Here is a 24,118-nt window from a genome sequence, read left to right as displayed (position 1 = left end):
CTGCCCCTGCTTCAACCATATACACTCCCGTTTCATTTACACACTCTGCTACTTAATGTGTGGTGTTGGAAAATTGCTCGTAGGCACCTTGCTGGCATTTAAATTGGGAACCTCAATACAAATCGAGTTTTCTTCTGAAGTTCTGGGCATTATCCTGGACTCATCACTTACATTCTGTGAACAGATAAACTCGTTAGTGAAAAAGTGCTTTTTCAGTATGCGCATGTTGAAAAAAAGTTAGATCACTACTCTTATCAGGAACATTTTTCATTGTTGGTATAGTCCACTGTGCTTGCTCAATTGGACTATTGCAAGTCTGTGTATCTGGGTATCAAGCAAGGCAAATTGCAACATCTTCAGTTACTACAAAACACGGCAGCAAAACTTATCTTTGGGAAACAAAAGTTTGATCATGTCTCTCCTTTGCTTAGAAAGCTTCATTGGCTTCCTGTTTGCTTCAGGATCCAATTTAAATGCGCAAGTATTATTTTCAAACTTCTTTATGGAATATTTGAGAAACACACAGAAGCACAAATTATTGTTTCCCTCTTTCAAGGGAATTAAATCAACTGGGAAACTTTGTCAGTCCTATGTTTTCAAGTTGATAGAGATTTGGAATAGACTTCCTGGTACTATTAGAATGATAGACCAATTGCAATTATTTCAGAAAACCTTAAAAACACTGCTATTCTCACAATATCTAATTAGCTTACCTGCAGAACCTACTAATTGTTAACATTGCAAGACTTCCTTCTATGATAGACTAGACTAATTTTTATTATCTTTTATTTGTCGGCAACCTTCAGGACTATTATACCACAGGTTGCTGACTCATATGGTGAAAGCTCACTTTTTACTGCACCTTGATTACTTACCCTCTTATTCTTTTTCCCTTCAATGCTTTGGAAGCTTGCATGTTAAAAACCACTTCCAGGCAGTAGTTCAGGGTTATTTTCTCTCTAAAATAGTAAATTGCTTTGGAATCTCATTTGAATGAAAATAGCTATGTAATTCCAAATAATAATTGACATTCTAGTGCAGTAGGTGTGTCATTCTGGACAAACGAGTAGTGAATCCAAACCTTGCACAGTTTCCAACTCCTTCTTCCTCAGTGAAATCTGCTGTCCCTTTAGTTTTTCCTTCTGCACACTTGTAGTAAGGTGTGTGTCTGATCTGCTCTGTTCAAAACTTTTGGAGGGTTTTGGTGCTCCAGAGTTCCCAGTATTTCTGAGGTAACTCTGCCTAGGAAAAGTAGACTTGAGGTCAGGCCAATCCCTCTGTGGTACCTGTTAGTCAGCCTGCTTAATATTTTGGAGCTTGGGGTCCATACCCCTTGAAGCTAGCTTGCCCCCTTATTTTTTTTTTTTTTTTCTTCAGTAGCTTAAGCGCAGGCTTTGGCACCTGCAGCTGATCCTTGTGGGGGACTTTCATCGCCTCTCACCTTCACATGTGTGGTTTAGTAGGGGTAGTGTCCAGCCTGGTCTCGCTCCAGCTGACAGCCCAAAGACTTTGGCATTATTTTTTTATTTAGAAGCTGAACATTCTGTTGAGGCAGCAACCAGCTCCCCTTCTGAGCTGAAGCAGACTGCAGCACCTTTACAGCACAGCATGGCACAGTGAGTATACACTGTTTCAACCTATGGGAAAATCGGGGGAGGGGAGTGTCCTAAAACTGAATTTTTGAGAATTTCTAAGGCTGCCCAGAGGGCTCCCCTAATGCAGAAACCCCTTTTCAGTAAAATCTAGGATTTAGTTTGGCTGATTTAAGTCATTTTGGCGCCAAAAACACTGCTGTGGCCATTTTTGGATTTCCCAGTTTTATTTCAAAGTCCTCCATCTGCTTCAAAATCCATTAATTCAGCTCAGAATCGATAGTAATGAACTCCAGACTTTTACCCAAATATTATGCCAGATTTGTGCTGGATGGTCGACTGAGGAGTGTCACGGAACACATTGGTGGGGGGGGGGAGCCTTGGGCTTAGTCCCCTGTGGTCTACGGCTGGAGAGCCACCAAGGATCACAGCTGCAGGGAGGAAGCACTCTTGGAACTTTGGGTCTGCAGTGTAGCAAAACGCAGGGGCATAGATACATGGAGCACAAAAAGAGGAAAGTAGAGTCCACTGTCAGGATTTTACTCCTGATTTTATGAGTCTTATATGGAAGGCTATTCTAAGCTTCCAAGATTCTCCTGTGCAGATTATCCAGAGGCCACACAAGGGTTTTTTCCTCACATGGCCGCACTCCACCTGGAGCAGGATACTGTTCAAGATGCGGAGGACCAGTCTGAAAGTGACTTGGATGATGATGGGGAGTCTCGATCTATGCCTTTACTGAAACAGAGTGATGCTTCACTCTTGGGAGACTGAGTCTCAGCTAGGACTGGTGGTCAAGAGGGAGATGGGAGAGGACCCATCTGTGCGTCATCTATACAAGTCCACAAATTTGCTTGGGATTATTACAGTCCTAGGAGGAGAGTGTGGCATAATGATTAGAGCTACAACCTCAGTACCATGAGGTGGTGGGTTCAAACCCCGCACAGGTCCTTGTGACCATGGGCCAGCCATTTACCCCCCCCCCTTTTTTTTTTAACAAAACTGCATTAGTCTTTTTAGTGCTGGCCATAGCGATAATGGCTTCGACACATAGAATTCCTATGAGCGTCGGAGCTATTACCGCCGTGGCTAGCATTAAAAACGCTAGCACAGTTTTGTAAATGGGAGTTAATCCTACACTGCCCCAGGTACATTAGATAGATTGTGAAAATGATTGAGTACCTTATTTGTAACCCATACTGAACTCATTTGAGAGAGTGGGCTAAAAATTTGAAGATACCGTGTTTCCCCAAAATTAAGACATTGTCTTAATTTTAGGCCCAAAAAACGTACTAGGTCTTATTTTCGGGGTATGTACATGATCATCTCTCCCTTCTTCTCCTTCACCCAATTCTTTTTCTTTCCTTTTTCTCCCCCACATGTGCAGCATCTTTCCTCCCATCCCTTGTGCAGAAGGACCCTTGTCCAGCTTTTATCCTTCCTTCCCTCCCATCCCTTGTGCAGCAGGACCCTTGCTCAGCTTCCCTCCTTCCTTACCTCCCATCCCTCGTGCAGTAGGACCCTTGCCCAGCTTCTATCCTTTCTTCCCGCCCTCCCATCCCTCGTGCAGCAGGGCCCTTGCCCAGCTTCTATCCTTCCTTCCATCCCTCCCTCCCCATCCTTCATGCAGCAGGACCCTTGCCCAGTTTAAGTGTGCTTCTATGGTTTTTAAAATCATACATGGGCTATTTATTTACGTCTTTGATTCCTCTATCTTTGAATAATCAGAGATCTTCTGATTCAAGAAACTCTCAGAAATTTAAACTGTCCTTTCCATCTTTAAAAGGAATAAAATCTATTGGTAATATAGAAACATAGAATATGATGGCAGAAACGGGCCACCGGCCCAACAAGTCAGCCCACCCTAAGGACCCTCCCCCCAACCACTTCCTCGAAGTGAACCCAAATGCTTATCCCATTTTTTCTTAAAATCGAGCACATTTCTTGCCTCAATTACCTGAAGTGGAAGATCATTCCAACGATCAACCACCCTTTCGGTGAAGAAATGCTTCCTAGTGTTGCTATGAAATCTCCCACCCCTGAGTTTCAACGGATGCCCTCTTGTTGCCGTAGGTCCTGTAAGGAAAAAGATATCTTCTACCTCAATATGGCCAGTAACATATTTGAACGTCTCTATTATATCTCTATTATATATTATATTATATCTATTATATATAGCTGCAACTTGCCTAGACGTTCCTCATATGGGAGATCCTTGAGTCCTGAGGCCATCCTGGTGGCCATTTGCTGAACCGACTCCACTCTCAGCACATCCTTTTGATAATGTGGCCTCCAAAATTGAACACAATATTCTAAATGAGGTCTCACCATGGACCTGTACAACGGCATTACAACTTCGGGCTTCCGGCTGACAAAACTTCGGATGCATCCCAGCATTTGCCTAGCCTTGGATGAAGCTTTCTCTATTTGATTGGCAGTCTCATATCTTCACTAATGATTACTCCTAGGTCCCGTTCTGCAGCAGTTCTTGTTAAGGTCTCACCATTCAGAGTGTAAGTTCTGCATGGATTTCTGCTGCCAAGGTGCATAACCTTACATTTTTTGGCATTAAAACTCAGTTGCCAAGTTGCAGACCATTGTCAACTGAGTTTTAATGCCAAACAATGTAAGGTAATGCATCTTGGCTCGATATTTCTTCTATACTTTTACAATGATTTGGAATGGGATTCCCTCTTGTGTTAGAACTCTTCTCTCCTTCCAGATTTTCCGTAAATTTATGAAAACACTATTATTTCAACAGTTCTTAACTAATTTTTCCTTAGAACAATTTTCTATCTTCTCTAAGAGAGGGGTGTCAAACTCATTCACATAAGAGGCTGAAATCTAAAACATAGGCTAAGTAGCAGGCCAGATTTTTTATTGAGATACTGGGGGGTCCTTTTATTATCCCAGGACAAGCAGGCATGATATTCTCACATGTGGGTGACGTCATCTACGGAGCCCCAGCGCGGACAGCTTTTCAAGCAAACTTGCTAGAAGTTTCAAGTTTGCACACTGCACCACGCATGTGTCTGCTTCCTCGCCCACTAGAGGGCGCGTTCCACCTCGTGGTCCTCAGTTCATTTTTTGCCGCGGAGCCAGTAAGCCCTGTGGTTAGTGAGCTCCAAATCCTTTTTCGCTGCTTCTGTCACCGCGTCTGATTTTTCGGTCGCTGTGCTTATCGTGTTTATTCTTTATTCTTTATTCTTCTTCTTTTCAAAAAAAAAAAAAAAAAAAATATTTTTCTTTTCTTTGGCCTCCGGGGGCTCCCGGAAGCCGTGGCCGCGGGACGTCGATCGTTCCCGGCCGGTCTTTACGTTGATGTCCCGTCCTGTGACGGGCTTCAAAAAGTGCAGCCGGTGCGAGAGACTGCTTTCTATTACAGACCCCCACCGGTGGTGCATCATTTGTCTGGGCCCGGAACACCCTACGACCTCGTGCGATCGTTGTTCCACTTTTCAACCCAGAGCTCTCCGCCGCAGGAGATCTAGGATGGCGGAGTTATTTGCAGTGGACCCCGTGGTGAAGGCCTCGACGTCGGCCTCGGCTTCGGCCCCGGCCTCGACCTCGGCCTCGACGACCTCGGGGCCCTCGGCTTCTCCTCGCCCTTCGACGGCTAAGTCGACCTCGGGACCGAAGACTACCTCGGGTAAGTCCTCTTTTCCATCCCCTACAGGGTCTGCAAAGAAGCCGTCCTCTGCTTCCACCAAGGCGGGTGGGTCGTCCTCGGCCCCGCCTCGGGCCCCGCCCGTGCATGCCCCGAGGGAACACTCGAGACCGAGGTCGCCCTCCAGGGAGCATGCCCCGGAGTCGGACCTCCCGACTTTCGTCGGGATTCCGGCTTTCCAGGACCTCCTCAGAGCGCTCATATCATCGGAGCTGTCGGGGGCCCTGGAACAGCTGCAACGGGCTGCGACCCCGGCGGTTGTTTACCTCGGTGGCCTCGGCCCCAGCGACCTCGGCCTCGGGTGCCGGGGCTCCCTCGACCTCGGAGACCGGGGCTCCTCCGACCTCGGTCTCGGTTATCGAGGCTCAGCCCACCTCGGCCTCGGCTTCGGTCTTGCCATCGACCTCGGGGGATCAGCCGGAGCGTAGTGTGCGGCCCCGGGACAGGATGCGTCGGGTCCGCCGCATTTCCTCGTCCTCCTCCTCGAGGTCCTCCCGGGGGTCTTCGCCCTCGCCTCGGACTCGGTCGAGGCGCCGGCCGAGGAAGCCGAAGCGCTCACGGGGTTCGCCCTCGCGGGCGCGGTCGGTCTTCCCCGATCGGGGGCGAGGCGTTGCGGGTGTCGGAGTTGCGTATTGACAATCCCAAGCTTCTCCGTTCCCCGGCGCCTCGGGTGTCCCGTTCTTCCTCGCCGAGGAAACGGGAAAGGGCTCTCGTCCCCCGGACCCCGGGGTCCTCGCCCCGGGCCTCGTCGAGGCGGACTCATTCTCCTACCCCCTTGAGGCCTGTGGAAAGGACATCGTGGGGCTCGGGGTCAGGGAGAGATCCCTTATATTATTCGCACGAGGCCTCTCCGGTTTCATCGGCGAGGAAGTCGAGGTCTCCTTCCCCGGCTGCCAAACCGTCTTCATTTTCGGTTTTTGTGCGAGACATGGCCAAGGCTCTCGGGTTGGACCTCTCGGTCGGATCCCACTATTCCAAGGAGTTCCTTGAGGAGCAGGATCTTCCAACTCCGCCTAGGGAGGCTCCTCGGCTCCCATACAATAAGGTTCTCCTGCAGACTTGGTTAAAAAATTTATCAAGCCCCCTTACAGTCACGTCAGTCCCGTCCAAGATGGAGGGCAAATACAGGACGGTGCCGGCTAAGGGATTCGACAAGGCGCAGCTCTCCCACCAGTCTTTGCTGGTGGAATCTGCCCTTAAGAAGTCTCAACCTTCCCGGGTTTCTGCGGCGGTTCCACCTGGTAGGGAGGGCCGAACCCTGGACAAGTTTGGCCGTCGCCTTTATTCCAATTCCCTGATGGCCACCAGGGTGCTAAATTATGCCTTCACCTTTTCCTCCTATCTTCGGGGTATGGTGAGGGACCTCCCTCAGTTTCGTGACTCCATGCCGGACTCCCAGAAGGCAGGTTTTGATACATTCATGACCAACCTGTCTCAACTGCGGTTGTACCTGTTTCACGCCTTGTACGACGCATTTGAGCTGGTTTCGAGGGTGTCGGCCTTCGCGGTGGCAATGCGCCGTTTGGCCTGGCTTCGCACCCTCGACATGGACCCAAACCTGCAGGATCGCCTTGCGGATTTGCCTTGTGTGGGGTCCGAGCTCTTTGATGAGTCATTAGAGGCGGCGACCAAGCGGTTGTCTGAGCAGGAGCGCTCGTTGGCCTCCTTGGTCCGGCCCAAGCCTAGACCCCCGCCGCAGAAACTCTTCCGCCCTCCCCCGAGGAGGTATCCTCAAAAATCTACTCCTGCCTTTTCCAGACCGCCACCTCGACGCCAGGCTCAGAGGGGCAGAGGGGGACAAACGCAAGCCCCGGCGCAGGGCCCTTCCAAGCCCGCGCCTTCTTTTTGACGGGCTGAGCGGATGGGGCAGGTTCCCCTCCGCCGCCGCTCACACATCCCTGCCTATAGGGGGGCGCCTTCGGTCCTTTTATCCAGCCTGGACCGAAATTACATCAGACGCCTGGGTGCTCCGGACCGTCTCCGAGGGTTACTCTCTCAATTTCTTGTCTGTGCCACCGGATATGCCTCCGGGACCCTCCACATTCAATCGGAACCAGCTTCCCCTTCTGCTGGCCGAGGCCCGGGCCCTGCTGAAGCTTCGTGCGGTCGAACCGGTTTCCGCAGATCAGCGAGGGACGGGGTTTTTACTCCCGCTACTTTTCTGGTCCCGAAAAAGACCGGGGACCTACGCCCTATACTGGACCTCAGGAAGCTCAACAAATTCCTGGTCCGGGAGAAATTTCGGATGCTGTCTCTCCCGGTTCTATACCCTCTCTTGGAGGAAGGGGACTGGATGTGCTCCCTCGACCTGAAGGAGGCATATACTCATGTTCCGGTGCATCCTGCCTTCCGGAAGTTTTTAAGGTTCCAGGTGGGGGACTTGCACCTGCAGTACAGGGTCCTGCCCTTTGGCCTAGCTTCGTCCCCTCGAGTCTTCACGAAGTGTATGGTCGTGGTCGCGGCGGCCCTGAGGACTCGGGGTCTTCAGGTTTTCCCCTACCTGGACGATTGGCTGATCAAAAGCACGACCAGGGAGGGGGTTATCTCAGCGACCCGACAGTGTATAGCCTTCCTTCAACAGCTGGGATTCGAGGTGAATTTCCCCAAGTCGCAGTTGCAACCGGCCCAGTCTCTTCAATTTATAGGCGCAGTGCTGGACACTGTGCGCCGGCGTGCGTACCTTCCGCAGCCTCGGTTGGAGGCCTTGGTTCGGCTGGGGCGATGGGTCTCGCAGCTTCAGGTGGTGTCGGCCCAGCGCATGATGATGCTTCTGGGCCACATGGCATCAACGGTCCATGTCACCCCTTTTGCCAGACTGCACCTGAGAATCTCTCAGTGGACTCTGGCCTCCCAGTGGCGCCAGGATTGCGATCCGGTGTCCCGCCTCATTACGGTCACTCCTTCTTTGAAACGGTCGCTCCGTTGGTGGACCGACTGTTCCAATTTTTCCGGGGGATTGCTGTTTCTAGCCCCTCCCTTTCGCAGGGTCCTGACCACGGACTCTTCGGAGTATGCGTGGGGGGCCCATCTAGACGGGCTGCGGACCCAAGGTCTGTGGTCGTCGGAGGACCGTCTTCGTCACATCAATGTGCTGGAACTTCGAGCCATTTACTTGGCGGTCCGGGCGTTCGACCACCTTCTCCGCGATCAGGTAGTCCTAGTTCGCACGGACAACCAGGTAGCAATGTACTATGTCAACAAGCAGGGTGGCACGGGCTCTTGGCCCCTCTGCAGGGAGGCGCTTCGCCTTTGGGAGTGGGCAATTTCCCGGAACATCTTCCTACAAGCGGTCTATATTCAGGGGGACCAGAACTGCTTGGCAGACAAGCTCAGTCGGCTTCTTCAGCCGCACGAGTGGTCTCTCCACTCCAGAGTTCTACGCGAGGTCTTCGACCGTTGGGGGACTCCGCAGGTGGACCTGTTTGCCTCCTCGGAGACTCACAAACTACCCCTATATTGTTCAAGGATGTACTCCCCGGACCGTCTGGAGGCGGATGCCTTCCTTCTGGACTGGGGGGGGAGGTTCCTGTATGCGTTCCCTCCTTTTCCCTTGATCATGAGAACGTTGGTGCGTCTCAAGTCATCCACGGCCACGATGATTCTCATTGCGCCTCGGTGGCCTCGGCAGCATTGGTTCTCCCTGCTTCTTCAACTCAGTGTCAGGGAACCTCTGCTTCTGCCTGTGTTTCCCTCTCTGCTATCTCAGAGTCGGGGTTCGCTGTTGCATCCCAATCTTCAGTCCTTGCACCTGACTGCTTGGTTCCTTTCCCCTTCACTTCAATCCGGGTTTCTCAGTCAGTGAAGGAGGTTTTGGAAGCCTCGCGCAAGGTCTCGACCAGGCTTTGTTATTCACAAAAGTGGACCAGATTTTCATCTTGGTGTTCCTCGCGTCATCTGAATCCTGATTCCATCCCGGTGGCGTCGGTTTTAGACTACTTGTTGCATTTGTCTAAATCAGGCCTGAAGACGACATCTGTCCGGGTACATCTCAGTGCCATCTCAGCTTTTCACCGGCACTTGGATGGTCGTGCTCTCTCGCTTCACCCTATGGTGCAACGGTTCATGAAGGGGCTAATCAATGTTTGTCCCCCTCTGAAGCCTCCTCCGGTGGTTTGGGATTTGAATGTTGTCCTGGCTCAACTTATGAAACCTCCTTTTGAGCCCATGGACGTATCCCTTCTCAAATTCCTGACTTGGAAGGTGGTTTTTCTGATTGCGCTCACTTCGGCTCGAAGAGTTAGTGAGTTGCAAGCTCTAGTGGCGGATCCACCTTTCACGGTGTTCCATCATGATAAGGTGGTTTTGCGCACACATCCGAAGTTTTTGCCAAAGGTTGTATCGGATTTCCACTTGAATCAGTCGGTTGTCCTTCCTGTGTTTTTTCCTAAGCCCCACTCCCATCCTGGCGAGACGGCGCTCCATTCTCTTGACTGTAAGAGGGCATTGGCATTTTACCTCCAACGTACCAAGTCTCATCGGAAGGTTCCTCAATTGTTTTTGTCCTTTGATCCTAATCGTCTGGGACATCCGGTTTCTAAGCGCACCTTGTCCAACTGGTTGGCTGCTTGCATTTCTTTTTGCTACGCTCAGGCTGGTCTCCCGCTCTCGGGGCGTGTCACGGGGCATAAGGTCCGAGCGATGGCAGCTTCGGTTGCTTTCCTCCGATCCACTCCTATGGAGGACATTTGTAAAGCTGCCACTTGGTCTTCGGTTCATACATTCACTTCCCACTATTGCCTGGACACTTTGTCCAGAAGCGATGGCCGGTTTGGCCAGTCGGTGTTACGTAACCTGTTTTCATAAATTACCATCCTCCCACCTGCCCTTTTTTGGTTGGCTTGGAGGTCACCCACATGTGAGAATATCATGCCTGCTTGTCCTGGGATAAAGCACAGTTACTTACCGTAACAGGTGTTATCCAGGGACAGCAGGCATATATTCTCACAACCCACCCGCCTCCCCGGGGATGGCTTCTTTGCTAGTGATGGAACTGAGGACCACGAGGTGGAACGCGCCCTCTAGTGGGCGAGGAAGCAGACACATGCGTGGTGCAGTGTGCAAACTTGAAACTTCTAGCAAGTTTGCTTGAAAAGCTGTCCGCGCTGGGGCTCCGTAGATGACGTCACCCACATGTGAGAATATATGCCTGCTGTCCCTGGATAACACCTGTTACGGTAAGTAACTGTGCTTTAAGGTACACTAATCAATTTAGCGCGCGCTAAATGTGTACCTTAATAAAAGGACCCCTTAGTCTTAGTAGAAGTATAGGATTACAGCCTCTCTAACCTCATTCCGGCTCTGTGATGTAAACAGAAATAAAAAAGACTTTATCCCAGGACAAGCAGGCAGCATATTCTCACATGTGGGTGACGTCATCCACGGAGCCCCGGCGCGGACAGCTTTTCAAGCAAACTTGATTGAAGATTTCAAGTTTGCTAGTGCTGCACCACGCATGTGTGTGCCTTCCTGATCCACTAGAGGGCGCATACCCTCCACATGGTCCTCAGTTCTTAGTTTTCCGCTGAGCCAGAAAGACCTTGTCTCTCTTCTCTGCGTTCTTCTAAGTGCCTTTCTGGCACCGCGGCTTCTTTATTTTGTTAGGGAGTCGCTGTGCGTTTGTTAATTGATCGTGTATTTTCTTTGTTTCAAAAAAAAAAAAGGACTTTTTATTGTGTTTTTCCTCCGGCAGGCCCTTCTTGGGCCTCAGCCATGCGGCTAGGCCTCTTTGGCTGCAGCTGTATTTTCTTCTTCCCTGGCCTCTCTCTGGGCTCACCTCGTGTGAGCAGAATGGCCGGGACCCTCTTTCCTTCGTTGGAATCGGACTGGGTATTCGATCCCCGGTAAGTTTTTCTTTCTTTCTTCTTCTAGGTGCATTACCTTGGTAACGCCACCGGCTGAGTCTCAGGCATTCCAGGCATCGAGTGCGATCGTGCCCGCCTCTACGAGACCTTCGATGCGTGCCTCCTTTCATGGGAATACTCTTCACGAGGTTGCCCTTATGGAGCGTACTGCTGCACCTTTCTTACCAGTTTCATTGGTACGGTGCCGACTTCTGAACCTCGACGGACTTCGGTGTGCCTCGACGTCGACTGGGGCTTCGTGCCTCGACGTCAACTGAGGCTGCGTACGTCGACGGAGGCTTTGTGCCTGGACGTCGACGGAGGCTTTGTGCCTGGACGTCGACGGAGGCTTTGTGCCTGGACGTCGACGGAGGCTTTGTGCCTGGACGTCGACGGAGGCTTTGTGCCTGGACGTCGACGGAGGCTTTGTGCCTGGACGTCGACGGAGGCTTTGTGCCTGGACGTCGACGGAGGCTTTGTGCCTGGACGTCGACGGAGGCTTTGTGCCTGGACGTCGGCGGAGGCTTTGTGCCTGGACGTCGGCTGAGGCTTTGGGCCTCGACGTCGTCTGAGGCTTTGTGCTTCGACGTCGACTGAGGCTTTGTGCCTCGACGTCGACTGAGGTTTTGTGCCTCGACGTCGACTGAGGCTGTGTGCCTCGACGTCGACTGAGGCTGTGTGCCTCGACGTGGACTGAGGCTGTGTGCCTCGACGTCGACTGAGGCTGTGTGCCTCGACGTGGACTGAGTCTTTGTGCCTCGACGTCGACTGAGGCTGTGTGCCTCGACGTCGTCTGAGGCTTTGTGCCTCGGCGGCGTCTGAGGCTTGTGCGCCTCGACGTCGCCTGAGACTTGTGCCTCGACGTCGTCTGAGGCTTTGTGCCTCGACGTCGACTGAGGCTTTGTGCCTCGCCGTCGTCTGAGGTTTTCTGCCTCGACGTCAACTGGGGCTTGGTGTCTCGGCATCGATGGATGCTTTGTACCTTTGACGTCGGCTGAGCCGGGTGCTCCGCGTCGCCTGATGCTTGTGCTTCGACGTCGACTGAGGCTGGGGGCCTCATCGTCGGCTGGAGCTCTGTGCCTCGGCGTTGACCGGAGCTTTGTGACTTGGCGTCGCTTGGGGCCTTGTGCCCTTTGGTTGACTGTGGCCTTGTGCCTCGGAGTCAACTGGGGCTTGGTGCCGCAGCGTCGTTATGGGCTTTATGCCTCGGCATCGGCTGAGGCTTTGGGCCTCGGCGTCGGCTGCGGGTTTGCGCCCCGGTTTCGACGGGGGCTTCGTGCCTCGACTTCGTCTGTGGCTCTGTGCCTCGGCGTCTCCGGCTCCTATTTGGTTGTGGTGCGGAGTTTGGTTTCCTGGAGGAGACTCTCCCCCTGCTCCGGCTCTATTGCTCCCGCCATGCGTCATCTCGCTTGGCGCAGAGTGTGGCTGTGGCTCCGACCCTCCAGGATCGTCTCACCACCTTTCCTTGCGTGAGTACTGCGTTGCTTGAGGCCTCTCTTGCGGAAGCCACTAACCACCTTTCAGACCGCGACCGGTCCTTCGCCTATCGGGACGCCTTCAGCTGAATCCCTTCTGCCTTGGTGGTTTGGACTCCTTCTCCGGAGGGGCCCTCCGGATACCTTTCTTGTGTTATCTCGGCCTCCTTCGCAGCAGTCGCAATAGCTGCAGCAGCTCCGGGTTGTGGTCCAGCCGCCGGCTTCGGCGACTCCTGGCCGTCTTTTTGACTATTCTCGCATAGCCTCCGGGCTGCTCTCTTCTGGGGATTCCTCCCCTCCCTTCGGGAGGGGTGTCACCGTGTCTACGCACTGGGAGTATAGCCTCGCCTCTGTCGGTGGGGTGTTCCCATCCTCCCGGCTACGTCTGGTCCTGGCTCTTCGGGACCTGCACTAGTTTCTAATCTGGGAGCGTTTCAGTCTCTGTCCGCCCCAGTCTCGGGAGTCCGTCAGGGCGGACCTGGACCCAGTTTGTCTGCGCTCCTTCTTGTCTCGACCTCAGGGAGAGGGCCTTGTCTGTTTATACCGGACGATGGCCCCTCTGTCCTCGGTCCGCCTCCGGTCTTTTCTGCCACTGCCTCAGCGGGCCGCCTGTCTGCGCCTGAGTCAGCTGGTGACTCAGCTGTTTTCGGCCGAGCTGATGCTGATGCTTTGGGATCTTGGGTCTCCACGGTTCATGTCCCGATGTTCGCCTGGTTTCCTCTTCGTGTTCCCCACTGCACCCGAGCATCTCAGTGATGGCAGGATAGGGATCCCGCTTCCCAGCGCTTTTGTGGTGCGCTGGTTTCGTTGGTGGGCCACCTCTTCGTATCCCTGCATCAGAAGGTTCTGCCGATGGACTCCTCGGCATCGGCTTAGGGCCGCAACACTACGGCCTTCGGACTCGGATTCTTTGGTCGGGTGCGGACCGTCGCAGCCGCATCAATCTGCTGAAGCTCCGGGCCATTTACAATGCCGTGAAGGATTTTCGTTATTGGTTGCTGGATTGCGGGGTCCTGGTGAGTCCCGTCATCCCGGGGGCGATGTATTCTGTGACCAAGCCAGGGTGTACAAGGTTCCCTGTTACTTTGCAGGGGAGCCCTTCGTCTTTTGCAGGGGGCGTTACACCGCTACTTCTTTCTTTGGGCGGTGTATTTCTGGGGCGTGCAGCATTGTCTGGTGGACACGTTGCGTCACCCTTTTTAGCCGCATGAATGGTCGCTCCATTCTCAGACTCTGCGGCATGTGGTTGCTTGGTGGGGAACCCCACAGGTAGTTCTGTTCGCTTTGCCCCTCACTCACTGGTTGCCTCGATCTTGCTCGAGGATGTTCTCCCGGGTTCGCATCGAGGTGGATGCTTTCCTTCTCGATTGGATGGGCAGGTTCCTCTATGTGTTCCCTTCCTTTACTCTGATTCTCAGGTCTTTGATACTCCTCCTGTCGGTCTGCGCCACCATGATCTTGATGGCTCCTCTGTGGCCCTGGCAGCTGCGGTTCTCCCTGCTCCTCCAGCATGTCAGGGAACCTCTGTTCTTACCTCTGCTCCCTTCTCTGCTGTCTCAGAGTTGAGGTTTCTATTGCATTCCAATCTGCAGTCTCTACACTTATCAGCTTAGTTCCTCGCAAGGTGCCTCCCTCCTTCTGTTTCAAGTCGGTGGGGGTGTTTTCGAGGCCTCTCGAAAGATCTCCACTCGGCAATGCTATTCCCAGAAATGGTCCTGATTTGCTGCGTGGTGTGCTGAGCACCGCACGGATCCGCTCTCTGCCTCCTTGCCTTCAGTGCTGGTTTATCTGTTTCACTTGTCTCGGTCTGGTCTCGAATCGACATCTATTCGAGCCCACCTCTGTGCTTTTGCTGCCTGTCATCGGCCGCTTGATGGGACGCTGCTCCCCGTCTATCCGACGGTTTCCCGCTTTATGAAGGATCTCTTCAGTGTACATCCTCAGCTCAAAGCCCCTCCGGTGGTTTGGGATCTTTGTGTGGTCCTGACTCAATTGGTGATACCTCTATTGATTCCATTGCTAGAGCTCTTTGAATTACTTCACCTGGCAGATGGTATTCCTGGTTGCTCTCACGTCTGCTCGTGAATCAGTGAGCTGCAAGCTCTGGTTGCGGACCCATCTTTTCCTGTATTTTTTCATACACGGTGGTCCTGAGTACTCACCCCAGTTCTTGCCCAAGGTGGTTTTGGACTTTCCTCTCACTCGTTTCATTGTTTTTTTGGTCTCTTTCTTGCAGCCCCACTCGCCTCCGGGCGAGGTGGCGCTTTACACACTTGACTGTAAGAGGGCGTTGGCTTTTTATCTTCAACGCACTCAGTCTCCTCAGACGGTTCCTCAATTGTTTTTGTCCCTCGACCCTAATCGGTTGGGACGCCCAGTTTCCAAGCGCAACTTGTCCCTGGTTGGCTGCTTGTATTTCCTTTTGCTACGCTCAGGCTGGTCTCGCGCTGCATGGTCGAGTCGCGGGACATATGTCCGAGCGATGGCGGCTTCTGTAGCTTTCCTCAGGTCGACGCCTATCGAGGAGATTTGCAAGGCTGCCCCTTGGTCTTCGGTTCATACTTTCACCTCCCACTACTGCCTGGATACTCTGTCCAGGAGCGATGGCCTGTTGGGCCAGTCGGTTTTGAGTAATCTGTTTTCTTGAATTGCCAACTTCCCTCCGTCCCTTTTTTGGTTAGCTTGGAGGTCACCCACATGTGAGAATATGCTGCCTGCTTGTCCTGGGATAAAGCACAGTTACTTACCGTAACAGGTGTTATCCAGGGACAGCAGGCAGATATTCTCACAACCCGCCCGCCTCCCCGAGGTTGGCTTCTTTGCTAGCTATCTGAACTGAGGACCATGTGGAGGGTATGCGCCCTCTAGTGGATCAGGAAGGCACACACATGCGTGGTGCAGCACTAGCAAACTTGAAATCTTCAATCAAGTTTGCTTGAAAAGCTGTCCGCGCCGGGGCTCCGTGGATGACGTCACCCACATGTGAGAATATCTGCCTGCTGTCCCTGGATAACACCTGTTACGGTAAGTAACTGTGCTTTTCCTCTCTCTTTTAGATCCTAGTTCAAGCTTGTTGTCTAACACCAGCTGTGGCAGGATACACATTTCAAATCTGACATAATCACAAAACAGAAAATAAAATTATTTTTTCTACCTTTTGTTGTCTGGTCATTATTCAAATCATGTTGGTCCCAGGCTCTGATTGTCTTTTGATAACTTGCTTGCCAGAGTCTCTTGCCTATTTGTTGTTTTCTTCTTTCTCCTTGCTAACCATCCATCTTCCATCTCTGTCCTCCCCTTCCGTTTCCCTTCCCGGAGGTCTGGCATCTTTCCTTTTTTTTGTCTCCATCCCCACAGGTGCAGTGATGAACCCCACGATCCCAAGATTCACCATCTCTCCTTTTCTCTACTACCCTTTCATCCAGCATCTCTCTCCTTCCCCACCACCCCAGGGTTTACCATTACTCCCTTTCTCTTCCCAACTACCCTCCTATCCAGTATCTCTATCCTCCATCCACACCAACCCTTGTGTCCAACTTCTCTCCCTTTCTGTTCCTTCCTTCCCGCCATCCTATTGTCCACTGTCTCTCTCCCTCTCCTCTGTTTTTAGACCCATTATTTCTTCCCCTGACCCCCCCTCAGTCCAGCATATGCACATCTGTTTGGACCCCTCCTTCCCTCTGTATACTTCTACACCAGGTCTCACCACCTTCCCCCTTCTTTACACCAGGGCCCGCCTTCTTTCTAGCATCCTCTGGCTTCCCGGTCTCTCCTTTAAAGCAGCCTGCAGAGGATCACTGGTGCTATTGTGAACCTAGCAGGCAGCCGTTGGCCTCCGCAACATGTTCCCTCTGCTGTGGTCCTGCCCTTCCTCTGACGTATGGAACTGCGGCAGAGGGAACAAGCTACGGATGTCAATGGCAGCCTGCTAGATTCACTACAGGTGATGGTGTGCAGGCTGCTTTGAAGGTGAGGCCGGGATGGAGGGAGGGAAGGAACAGAGGGTCAAATGTAATTACCCTGTGGACCAAATTTGGTCCGCGGGCCTCAGTGTGACACCCCTGCTTTAAGATGTCAGATGAGGGTCTTCATTAATAAGTTATTTTCTCTCTAATCTAACATCTTTCACTTTGATTATTGATTTTTCTGTAAATCGATTTGAGCTCCTTTTGGGGAGATGACATGGTATATAAATCCAAGATTTAGATTAGATTAGTTCCTGAGAAAGTATCGAACAGCTGGAGGCCTTAAGTCTGTTAATGCTGTTTTGAAAATTCCACAATTCCACGTCTTATGCAGATATAATCTATCTACAGAGGAACGCAGGTCCCCGGTTTGCAGTACATCCAGAGTACTGATTCAAGGACCACTTTTCCTAGAGGAACTGGAATGCTTTTGTCTTACAGCATGGCCCTTGAACTTATGAAGTTTGAATGCAGGGGATATTCAGAGGTAGTTATTGCTTCTTTTTCCTTAGAGCCCAAAAGCCAACTACTGTCTGCTTATGCTAAGGACTAGGAGACATTTCAGTGCTAGGGTGTTAAAGACAAGGTGGAACTGCTTCGAGCTCCAGTCTTGTTGGTGTTAGTGTTTCTCCTAGCAGGACTCAAATAAAGGGCTAGCAGTTGGTTCTCTCAAAGTACAAGTGGCAGGTATCCCGTGTTTCAGAGCCCAACTGAATATCTACCTGGCCCTTCATCCAGATATAGCCAGGTTCTTGATGGAGGCTCTCAGGTTGTGTCTGCTTGTTCATCAACCCATTCCATCATGGAACCTTAACATTGTCCTATAGAGTCTGAACAAGGCCCCATATGAGCCTTTACAGCAGGCGCCTTTGATGGACCACTTTGTAAAGACATTTATCTTAGTAGCTATCACATCAGCAAGAAGAATCTTGAAGTTGTAGGTGCTTTCCTGCAGAGAACCTTTTCTCAAGACTTCGGATTTGGGGGTTTCCTTGCACACTGTGCCTTCCTTTTTACCAGACTACATTGTAAGCAGATGCAGCCACTGAGCTTATCGGGCAAGGGGTCTCCCTGCCGTGATAAGTTTAGTGCCCCCCCCTGAATATATCGCCGGCAGGAGAGATGCCCAATCCCTCCTGCCGGAATCTCACCCCTGAACAATTGCAGCAGGAGAGATGCCCAATCCCTCCTGCCGGAATCTCACCCTTCAACAATTGCAGCAGGAGGGATGCCCAGTCTCTCCTGCCTAGCACCCCCAAACCCATCCCAATGTTCCCCAGCTGGAGAGATGTCCAATCTCTTCTGCCGGAAACCCTCCCCCCCAAACAATCGCGGCAGGACATATGCCTAATCTCTCCTGCTGGAACACCCCTCCCCCCAATCGATCACGGCAGGAGGAGTGCCCAGTCCCTCCTGCCGACTCCCCATCCACAAAAGTTAACCCCAACCTGGAATCGATGGCTGGATAGCTCCCTTCTGCGTCCAGACGGCAGGCCTGCCTCTTCCTGGTGCATCATGGGATGCACTGGGGAGGGGCCTAAGGGCGTGATTCTTGGATGCACTGGGAGTGGCCTAAGATTATGATTGGCCAGATCCCCTTGTCCCCTCCCATAGGGCTACACCATCACACTGAGGATATCCCATAAAAATAAATAACATTGGGTATTATTGCTCCCTATTTATATTTACACTGTTGCTTGGCATTCCTCTGAAAAAGTATGGGCTTGTTTTGCCCTGGGGTTATTAGGATTTGTATCAGAATATTTGCCTGTGCATTCCATGACAAACTTTTTCATCAACTTTGTGTTGGCTCAGCGGTTTGCTGAGGGCGACGAAAATGATAGGAGGCTTGCGCCAGAAGACGTATAAGGAGAGACTGGAAGCCCTGAATATGTATACCCTAGAGGAAAGGAGAGACAGGGGAGATATGATTCAGACGTTCAAATACTTGAAGGGTATTAACGTAGAACAAAATTTTTTCCAGAGAAAGGAAAATGGTAAAACCAGAGGACATAATTTGAGGTTGAGGGGTGGTAGATTCAGGGGCAATGTTAGGAAATTCTACTTTACGGAGAGGGTAGTGGATGCCTGGAATGCGCTCCCGAGAGAGGTGGTGGAGAGTAAAACTGTGACTGAGTTCAAAGAAGCGTGGGATAAACACAGAGGATCTAGAATCAAAAAATAATATTAAATACTGAACTAGGCAAGTACTGGGCAGACTTGCACGGTCTATGTCTGTGTATGGCCGTTTGGTGGAGGATGGGCAGGGGAGAGCTTCAATGGCTGGGAGGGTGTAGATGGGCTGGAGTAAGTCTTAACAGAGATTTTGGCAGTTGGAACCCAAGCACAGTACTGGGTAAAGCTTTGGATTCTTGCCCAGAAATAGCTAAGAAGAAAAATTAATGAAATAAAATAAAAAATTTAAATTGAATCAGGTTGGGCAGACTGGATGGACCATTCGGGTCTTTATCTGCCGTCATCTACTATGTATTTTGCCACAGCTTATTCATGTAGATCAAGTGGGGTTTATACATCAGCACCAGGTATGGGATAATGTGTGCCATACTTTGCATGTGTTGTGGGAGGCTCAGTGCCTATGAGGGGGGATGGCGATACTGGCTGTAGACGTGGAGAAAACCTTTGATAGGGTTCTTTGAGATTTTTTATGGGAGGTTATGGGTAGAGTGGGTTTGGGTCCTTTTTGTAGTTGGGTTAGAGCCCTGTATGCCAGGCCTCGGGCATGTATCAAAATGAATGAGTCTTATATAGATTTTTTTGAGATTGGTAGAGGTACTCAGCAGGGGTGTCTTGTCCCCACTGTTATTCGCATTATCAATTGAACCTCTTGCGGTGGCGATTCGTAAGCATCCTGGTTTGCAGGGGGTATGGGTGGGGGATCATGAGCATCGCATTGCAGTTTTTGCGGACGATATTTTGTTGTATATTAGAGATCCAGAGGGCACTCTTCCCACTCTTAGATATTTTCCGAACCTATGGGGGATTGGATGGATTTAAAGTTAATATGGATAAGACGGAGTTGATGGGAATTAACTTGGAGGAGAGGGTGGAAGGGGGACTTACACGGGATTTTCCTTTTCGGTTGGCAGGGAGAAATTTCGATATCTTGGAATTCAGATTACTAAGGATTTGACTCAACTTTATTCTGCTAATTATGGTCCTTTGGTGTTGCGGGTGCAACGGATCTTCAACAGTGGAGGGGATTGTGGCTGTCATAGTAGGGGTGTTTAGCGGTGTTAAAAATGAATATCCTCCCCTGGTTGTTGTTTTTATTTCAAACATTGCCTATTCCCCTTCCTAGAGGAATATTGGTGGGCTTGCAGAGAACTTTTTTGAGGTTTATTTGGGGATGTAAAGCTAGGTTGACTAAAAGGGTTATGTGGGCCCCTAGAGAACAGGGTGGGTGAGCGGTGCCGAATTTGGTTTGGTATTATCATGAGGCTCAGATTGGTTTCTGAAGGGGGTTAATTTTGGGGTGTAGATGGAACAATTTTGGGTCGGGCAGCAGCCTTTACGGGAATGGATATGGGGGGTCTATGTCTATTGGGGATCGGTTGCGGGGGGGGGGGTGGACAATCCTTTTCTTAAACATCTTATTCTTTTGTGGGGTTCGATGAGGTGGCAGTGGGGTTGGGGGATGGGGACCTCAACTTTGGCAGGTATACAAGTAGAACCTACCTTTGCAGTGGGTGGCTCTTCTGGGATTTTTGCTAGATGGGAGAGGAGGGGTATTTCGGGATGTAATGCAGGGTAATGAGATTATTCCTTTTGTTACCTTGCAGAGGAGGTATTCTTTACCACCTGGTGATTTTTTTTTCCCCTACTTCTAACTTAGACATTATAGTCAAGCTTAAGGGTGGTTGGTAGATTCTCATGGGGGTCAGGAGCAAATGGAAAATTTATGGTTATTGTTGGGTAGGGTGCCTCGTCCAATTTCAGTACTGTATTCTATTCTTAGGGGCTGGACTAAACCTATTTTTTCCTTTAAGGGTAAGTGGGAGGCAGATTTGGGGGCTTGTTTGACAGAGGGTCAGTGGGATATTATTTGTGCTGAAATACGTAAAGCGTCAGTGTGTGTGTGTTGGTTCAGGAAAATGCATATAAAATAGTGACTCATTGGTATTATACTCCTGCTCGTTTACATGTTATGTTTCCTAATGTACCTGATGTTTGTTGGAGATGTGGGGAGGGGGTAGGTACCTTTTATCATGTATGGTTGGATTCTGCAAAGGTTCAACCATATTGGGTTATGATTACTGGCTGCTTGACTGTTTGGTTGAAGGAGAGGATTTTGCTTACTCCACAGACTTGTTTATTGGGACTTACCAATTTGAGAGATATATGGTGGTGTAGGAAACTACTCCGTTTGGGTCTTTCTGCTGCCAAATGTTTAGTAGCTTCTTATTGGAAATAGACCCGGGTACCTTCGGAAGGAGAATGGAAGGACCGGGTAGGTTCTTTACTTCATATGGAATGTGTCACTACTAAACAGCATGGCTATTTTGATATGTATCATAGGGATTGGGATTTGATTTTTGGCACAATAAGGGGTTGATGATTGGTGGATTTTAGGGGGGGCTGGAGGGTCCTGGATGATTTATTTAGGACTGGGGGTTGGATTGCAGGTCTGGGATTGGAGGGCGGAGGAGGGGGACTGGGGGGTTTTGAGAATTGTATTGTGAGGGGGGGTGTATTATGGGATGTGCGGTAAATTGACCTGTGTAGGGGGTTATTTGGTGGGAATATGGTGGGTACTGGATAATGTATTTCTAATGTGACTATTGTTTGTGATATATGGTCCTGATTGTGACCTTGGTTGGTTTCTGTTTGTTCTTTTTTCAATAAAAAATTTATTGATATAAAAAACTTTTGGTCTCCCAGTGATACAGCAAAGCATGCACCACTGATCTGAGTAATATATTTGGATTGAGCAGGAAAAGTAGTGCTAGAAATATGACTTTAGCTAATTTGAGCAAATGTCTTTTCTACAACCTGAAACAAAAGTTGACGTTTTTTCACTATCTTTCATGGAATAAAAAAAAGTGGCTTCAATAACAAGGCTCCTAACATTGGAAAAAGTTGAGATCCTGCTTTAAGACTTGGCACATATTTATTACATGTCCTATTGTACATAATTCCAGTAAAAATTCCATCAACTTCTGATATGGTCAAGTGGGGAGGCTGGATGAACCATTCGGGTCTTTATCTGCTGTCATCTACTATATTACTATGTTAGACCACTTGACATGGAATGATCCAGTGGCATGTTGACTTGACTGAACTAGTCATAAATATGGAGACTCTGTATCTATCATTTTGCTACCAGACTAAAATGTTTGCTTTGAATGAAGCACAATAGCATGTGTTACTCTAGAGATGGTGTTTTGTTTTTTGTTTAAAGCATATTTGCATATTCAAATGAATATTCAAAGAAACTTTTTCCCTCCACAAGGTACGTGTAGCAGCAAAGTTCATCATTCATGCTCCTCCTGGAGAGTTTAATGAGGTGTTCAATGGTGAGTAATATAGATAAATGTTCTCTTAAATCTTGTTAATATAATATTGATGAGACAAATTCTTTGTAGCCTTAATATATGGTGTCCATTCTTATTATTTTTGTTCCAGTAGCCCCAGTCCTTTCATATGTTCCTGCCCACTTTGGGCCAGATTCTATAAATGGCACCTATGTTAGGCAACACTAGGCACCCAAATCAAGGACACCTAGTGACGCATAACTAAAATACATGCACAACCCAAATTGGTTTAATTAACTTAAATGTCATGGTAATTGACCATGCCTTTGAAGTTAGTTAAAAAATAATTAAGAATTAGAGTTCCATGCAGAATTCAGAGTTGCCTAGCCCTCCAACATCTAACAACGCCTACTGACGTCTGCCTGGAAAGTAGGCATGGTTAGGGGCGAAGAATAGTCATGGTTGACTTAAGTGTCGCTAGACATCTAAGTTAGACACCGGTAAATTAGGCTAGGTAAAACCTGGCCAATTATACCGGCACCTAACCCTAGGACGACTAGCAACGCTTAAGTTCTAGGCACGCCGCTAGGTGTGATTCTATAAGTGACACCTAGCAGTTGATTAACAACCGTGCCTACCGGTGCTGTTTATAGAATCTGGTCCTTTATGAAAGCTTTTCTCCAACAGAAGTTGAAAAGAATTTTATAAGGGCATAAGTCAAATGTTTGAAGCAAATGGTTCTCTGAAAATGTAACAGAATGGGACAGAATTTTGGCTTGGGAGAAAAAAGCAGTTAAAAGAGACGGGACTAGTAAATGGGCCGGTGTGGACTAGGGATTCTAGAGAAGTAAGCCCCTTGCCAGTGTATTTCTTCTATGTGGAGAAGCAATTCCAGCTTTTGCAGCATATGTACTTAGTGAAATGTAGGCGTTGAGGAATTCTTCCTTTCAGACTGCCTCGTCCCTTTTCTGTAGTCTCCCAATTACCAAAAATAACCCCCACAACCACCCTTCATCAGCCAATAACCCTTGGCTTCCCAAAAGTATACTGAAACTGCCCACCTATATGAACAAAGTTGCTTGTTCTCCTGTGAATTGGTTGCAAAGAATTCCATGCTCCATTCTTTGCATGGTTTCCTCACATGTTTTGTCTGCTAGAGCAGAAAATATATTTGAAAGTATAATATTACTCTTCCAGGCTGAATGCAAAATTGCTGTTTTCATTATATTTATATTTTGCCTGCTGTTTCAGTATCTGCAGATTTTGTACTTGTTTTGCTATAAGTGCATGATTTAAAAACTGCTTTAGTCATATACTTTATTTATAGATAGTACAGAAGAGAGTGCTGAAATGTGTCATGTTAAAATATTATAACATTTTTCATGTTTATCCTTAATGTTTGCTAAATTGGAGATCATCTCCATTTTATAGGGAAGTTATAATTCTTAATAGAAGCATCACAATCGGTTCTTACCATTTTAAATAATGGTTTTGTACATTCGTTTGTCAGTGACTTTTTTTTATTTTGATGGCCCATGAACAGTTGTCTTTATCCTGAAGTTCTGACTGCCCTGGAGTATGGCGCATATCTATATCAGCTTTGTTGACAAGCAGGATGCAATCAAGTGCACAAGTGGGTGACATCAGATGGTATCAGGGTAGAACAACTCAGAACTAGTGTAAAGTTCTGAGCATGTGCAACCCTTTGTACCTACATCGGTCCCCTCACAGCCAAATGGATCTGAAAACAGCTAGAAACATAGAAACATGATGGCAGATAAAGGCCAAACAGCCCATCCGGTCTGCCCATCAGCAGTAACCATTGTCTTTTCCTCTCTTTAAGAAATTCTACGCTTTCTTGAATTCAGAAGTCTTTTGTCTCCACCACCTCTTCTGAGAGACTGTTCCAAGCATCTACCACCTTTCTATATAAAAAAGTATTTCCTTAGATTAATCCTGACACACTTTTTGTAGTGTTTACTCTGTCTTCGGTTAATACATTTTTTTCTCTTGTTTCTGTTCATCCTTCCTATGGAGTACGACACAGACCAGGTTAGAATTTTGACCATTTTCTTAGTGTAGAAAAG

The 24,118-nt window shown here is 49.4% G+C and overlaps 1 protein-coding gene across 1 annotated transcript in view; it reads left to right on the top strand.

Annotated features, from left to right (window-relative positions):
• Nucleotides 1–24,118, top strand: part of CAPZA2 (capping actin protein of muscle Z-line subunit alpha 2) — a 96,679-nt gene that overhangs the window by 14,019 nt on the left and 58,542 nt on the right. The window contains exon 2 of the mRNA XM_033958533.1: nucleotides 22,010–22,073. Within this exon, the coding sequence (XP_033814424.1) occupies nucleotides 22,010–22,073 (64 nt within the window). The remainder of the gene's footprint in view (nucleotides 1–22,009; nucleotides 22,074–24,118) is intronic.

Source organism: Geotrypetes seraphini, chromosome 9 (genome assembly GCF_902459505.1).
Source record: "Geotrypetes seraphini chromosome 9, aGeoSer1.1, whole genome shotgun sequence".
Taxonomy (NCBI): Eukaryota; Metazoa; Chordata; class Amphibia; order Gymnophiona; family Dermophiidae; genus Geotrypetes; species Geotrypetes seraphini.
Note: the sequence above shows the minus strand (reverse complement) of the source record. Positions and strands in the feature narration are given on the sequence as shown.